Below are 4,504 nucleotides of genomic sequence, written 5' to 3' on the forward strand. Positions count from 1 at the left end.
ATCAACTAGATAATCAATGGCTGTGATTATGTAGTGGTCCCTCCATAATTTTTTTGTAGTGGAGAGGATCCGAATCCGAGGTAAATTGGAATATTTAAAAAAAAAAGAAAAAACTTTCCTTTTTGTGAAAGAATATTTACAATTGTATTTGGTTTTAAGACAACATGCCTCCATTATCGAATTTTCTCCGCTTTCAATACACAGAGTGGAGAGATTATTACTTTTATTATAATCGTTGATTAGTTTTGAGTATAAATTAGAAATGTGTGTGATTCGTGCGAGTTACAATGAGTGCAGGTTTTAAAATGAATTATGATCATTCTTTAAACAAATCAATAGTTATGATAAACGATAATAGGTATCTCTATTACTTTATTTATAGTGAAAAGGATCCTAATCAGCTTGTCTATAATTGTATTTGTTTGTTACTTCACTGTGTCACCTTTGCAGATAACCTTGGTGTAATATATGTAGACATATAAGTTATTGTCTCAATCAACATGAGTACAAGGTACTTTTGTTGAATTTAACAAACTAAAAAGTTGTATTTGATTAAGCTTATATATAAAATAATTGTTTGGCTAATGAGAGTGTATATATTGGGCAAGTCTGCAAGACTTAGATTATATAAAGATGATTCTCCCTAGTGCATTTATAAGTTGGTTCGAGCTGATCAACAAATAAATTGTTTCAAGAAAAGAGTAATTGTTTTGTCAAAGGAAAAGGAAAAAAGTAATTGTAAGTTGTATAATTCTACCACAAGGAAATCGTTGTTTCTCTCCATATCATTGCTATATTAATTAATTAGGAATTTTGTATGACATAATAAATTAAAGAAAGTACACGTGAATCTTTTTTTTCCCCTTTTTTAATTACTTTTTCAATGCATGGAGGAGAGAGAGGGACTTTGGGATGAGGTTGAGTCCAAAGTTGAGGCATAAAAGCAGGGGTAAGGGCTGCAGTAGGAAAAGAAAGCATCAATTATTGCTTATAGAGGTCTTCACTCTCTCTGCAGGCAAATCTGAGACACAAATGTACAAAGACTCGGTCCTAGGGAACAACTCACACATATATATATACGCCCAAATTACTTCTTATATGGAAAAAATAAAACACGGAATTATATATATATGAAGTTTTCATATATGGAATATTAATTTGTGTAGGGATGGAAATTAAATAACTTTCTTCTTAATTTCAATTTCCTTCCTTCTCATACTTCAAAAATGTTTCTCAAATAATTAATAGCACTTTAACTTGAAAGTTTTTTCCATTTAAAACTCATGATCAATTTAGGATTTGATCATCAAAAATCCCGTCCAGCTACGATAATAATTAAGTTTCGTCCTTAATTAATTAAGTGTAAGCAAACATGGAAATAATCTTGTGATATGTTATTTGATGCTAATTGTGTACAAATCATGAACTTTCTTTGATCACTCTACAATCTTCAAAGAAAATGGGTGCATAGGATGCGAGATTCAAATGTTTTTTTTTTTTTTTTTTTTTTTTGAAGTGGAAATTCAAATTTTTTTTTTTTTTTTTTTTTGCTTGAGAAGTTGCCTTTCAATTTCCCTACTAACAAGTAATATTGTGTATATTTGGAAACAATGGAAGGTTTGATGTGACACAAGAAGGCTATATATACGATCTATTGATTTCATAGGGAAGGAAGCAAAGTATTAATACGTGACGGTGTGATAGGTGCAGTTGATGTGCATATATAATTTTTCTTACACATCCAGCTGTGTCTTGCAGTAGTATGAATGTTTGTGAATTAACCAATAAATAAGGTTGCACCTAACAAATAACTTCCCTTTTTTGTTTTGAGCCTGAATCAATGCAAATGTACAATAAATATTTTGATTTGGACCACCTAGAAAAACCAAAAGCTTATTCAATCATAATGGTACAAAACTAGGCTGCAATTCTTGCACGTATGTATATATATGACCCTTGTACGTAAAAGGGGGAGGTTACAAATTATAAAACATTAATTACACATATTATTGTATAGATACATGCATGCACAAGATGCATGTCTCGTGCGGCATTTGTTCTTACTAGTGAATTTAGCATGTTACAATTTGACATGTTGAATTTGGAGAATGTGACTTTAATGAGGAAGAAGAACAAAGAGATGTTGGAATAAGCGAGTTTGCTGTAATATTTAGTATAACAGGTTCACTTATCATGATTCCTTTGAATACTAACAAGTACTTTTTGTTAGAATATATTAAATATAACTCTTGACCCTCATCACAACTTAAAAGTTTGGTAAATGTAGCGCCGGGGATTTTTAACGAGGCACTAGAGTGACTCGGGTTCGAATCTTACTAGTCACAAATTTCTAAAATTAAAAACAAGCGGTATCGCTTTGTCAGTCTAGGTTTCAGCTCATGAGAGGGCGCTCAATTAGGGGGCACGTCGATGCGTAAAGTTATAACAATCACCCTAACTTCAAAGTTCGTACGGGACCTTTAAAACTTTTAATTGCTGATTAAAGGATAGAGTATGTTGCATAAGTTATTTACTTCTTATGTTGTGTATGGAAAGAGAGCGCAAACCCGTATATATGTAGCTCATGAACTCTCTCACTAGACTAGAATTATTCACCATCCAATATGGAGAAAAAAAGAGATGTCCCTCTATATATATAATCACCTTATATATACTCGAAGAATTTATGAAAAAGTAAGCAAGAAATTAGCAATATATAACAGACAGAAGCTTATAAAATCAACAACTAATTGATAGTTAATTAATAGTCCATTAATGAAATTGGGATACGGATCAAAAGCTATATAGCAAGCTTGAGAGTTGTAATTGGCCATGGCAGATCCTTTCATATGATTGAAATGTGCTCTGTCCTTCCCTTGGACTTTTATCTTTGTTGGGAAACTACAAAGCAAAGCCACGTGCACATCAGGTACGAAATAATTAAGGATACCCCTGTTCATCTATCCCTATCTATATCTTTTCTACCTAGTAACTCCCAATCCACAAAATTTGATATTTTTTTTCCTAGTCATCTCTCTCTCTCTCTCTCTCTCTCTCTCTAACTTTCCTATGATAGATAAGCTCAATGTAGCTTTGCAGTGAAAGATGGTCTTTTAACACAACTTCCCTTTTACTTTTCTTTCTTTCTACCTCAATGGTCTCCTCGTCTTTCTCTCTTCCACTTTTAATTGCTTTTCTTTCTTTAGTTAATTTCCTTGGTTGCATGCATGTTAGTATCTCAAATGAGTAGAGAATATTAATTACCAAGTGATTTTAGATCATTGCACTGATGATGCACCAAAGAAACGTCAACCGCTAGATTAGTGGGGAAAAAAAATCTCAAACTCTGCTAGTTCAACGGTTGACACCCCTTTGATGCTCCGTTAGTACAACGAACTAGGATCACCCGGTGCTTTATCTCGATCATTTAAGATCAATGTGGCATAATTCCCAAGGTGAACTCAAGGTTGGGTCTCTTTGGGCTAACCGCCTCAGCTGAAAGACATGATGAATTCAAATCTGATAGGATCTCCATGCTTTTGGATTGTGTCTCCTGCACAAGGGAAAAGGTGACTAGACATCAATTTGGGCATCAATCATATTGACATTATGGCATTCATAATCACCCTACCACCAAGTATACGTTATCCTTAACATTCCAAGTAATATACGCTTTATCATCTTTATATGATAATTAAACGTATGAATACCTTCACATAAACTTTCAAACGATCAATCATTTTGTATGGTTTTCCCCGCGGCGTTAAAAGGAAATTCTAAATAGAACCATTTTTTCTCTGAGCTGAGTTCCTTCTAATTAAAGATTTTATTTTCAACAATTGTATAAAACAATCAGCTGCAACACGTTAATTAGTTAGCATCCTATATACTTTACTAGCAATTGTTAGCAAATTAAGGCTTATTTATTAGTAGTTTCCGTCTATTCCTATTCATGTACATTTATGCTCGCGGGCACAAATATTGAAGCAATTAATGCTAAATTTGGTATATCGATCATTTGCCCCAACTTGAAGAATGTTAGGCCTAAAATGTAAATTTAAATAAAAAAGAGTGAGGGGATTGATCGATCGAAGCTAGTGGTGGTTACCTCAAAGCATTGTTTGCTTCCGATGGTGGAATCTCTCGGTTTGCCATTAATCCAACTTCCCCTGCTGCAATACAACATCGATCATGAGCGTACTTTTTGAGTGGAATAATGCATGGCCAAACGCAATGAGTGCACCAAGGAAAGTTAGGCATCATTTACGTACTATTAACTTACTAATTATGGTTTTGTTCATACAGTTCAGATGTCTGACATAAAAGGAAGTTAAAAGTGGGTTCCCATGTGGTAAATGACACATTTCCTTGAATGAGAAATGGCAAGGAAGTTGCACACGGGTCAGCCTTCTTATTACAAACCCTAAAAGCCTCAGGGTGTGGCCTGTCACTCTTCAGACTTTGTGTATTTGTGTCTTTGTGTTTGTGTGTGTGTGTGTGTGTG

The 4,504-nt window shown here is 33.7% G+C and overlaps 1 protein-coding gene across 2 annotated transcripts in view; it reads right to left on the minus strand.

Moving 5' to 3' along the window:
- LOC109820457 (probable transcription factor KAN2) overlaps positions 2,732-4,504 on the minus strand; it is a 5,257-nt gene continuing 3,484 nt past the window's right edge. The window contains exons 5-6 of one of the 2 annotated variants that reach the window (XM_020386603.1): positions 4,109-4,169; positions 2,732-3,553 (exon numbers count right to left, since the gene is read on the minus strand). In XM_020386603.1, coding sequence (XP_020242192.1) covers positions 3,434-3,553; positions 4,109-4,169 — 181 coding nt within the window. In that variant the 3' untranslated portion in view covers positions 2,732-3,433. Of the gene's footprint in view, positions 3,554-4,108; positions 4,173-4,504 lie in introns of both variants that reach the window. The other variant, XM_020386602.1, reaches the window with a different exon arrangement.

The sequence above is a fragment of the Asparagus officinalis genome, chromosome 8 (genome assembly GCF_001876935.1).
Source record: "Asparagus officinalis chromosome 8, Aspof.V1, whole genome shotgun sequence".
NCBI classification, from domain to species: domain Eukaryota; kingdom Viridiplantae; phylum Streptophyta; class Magnoliopsida; order Asparagales; family Asparagaceae; genus Asparagus; species Asparagus officinalis.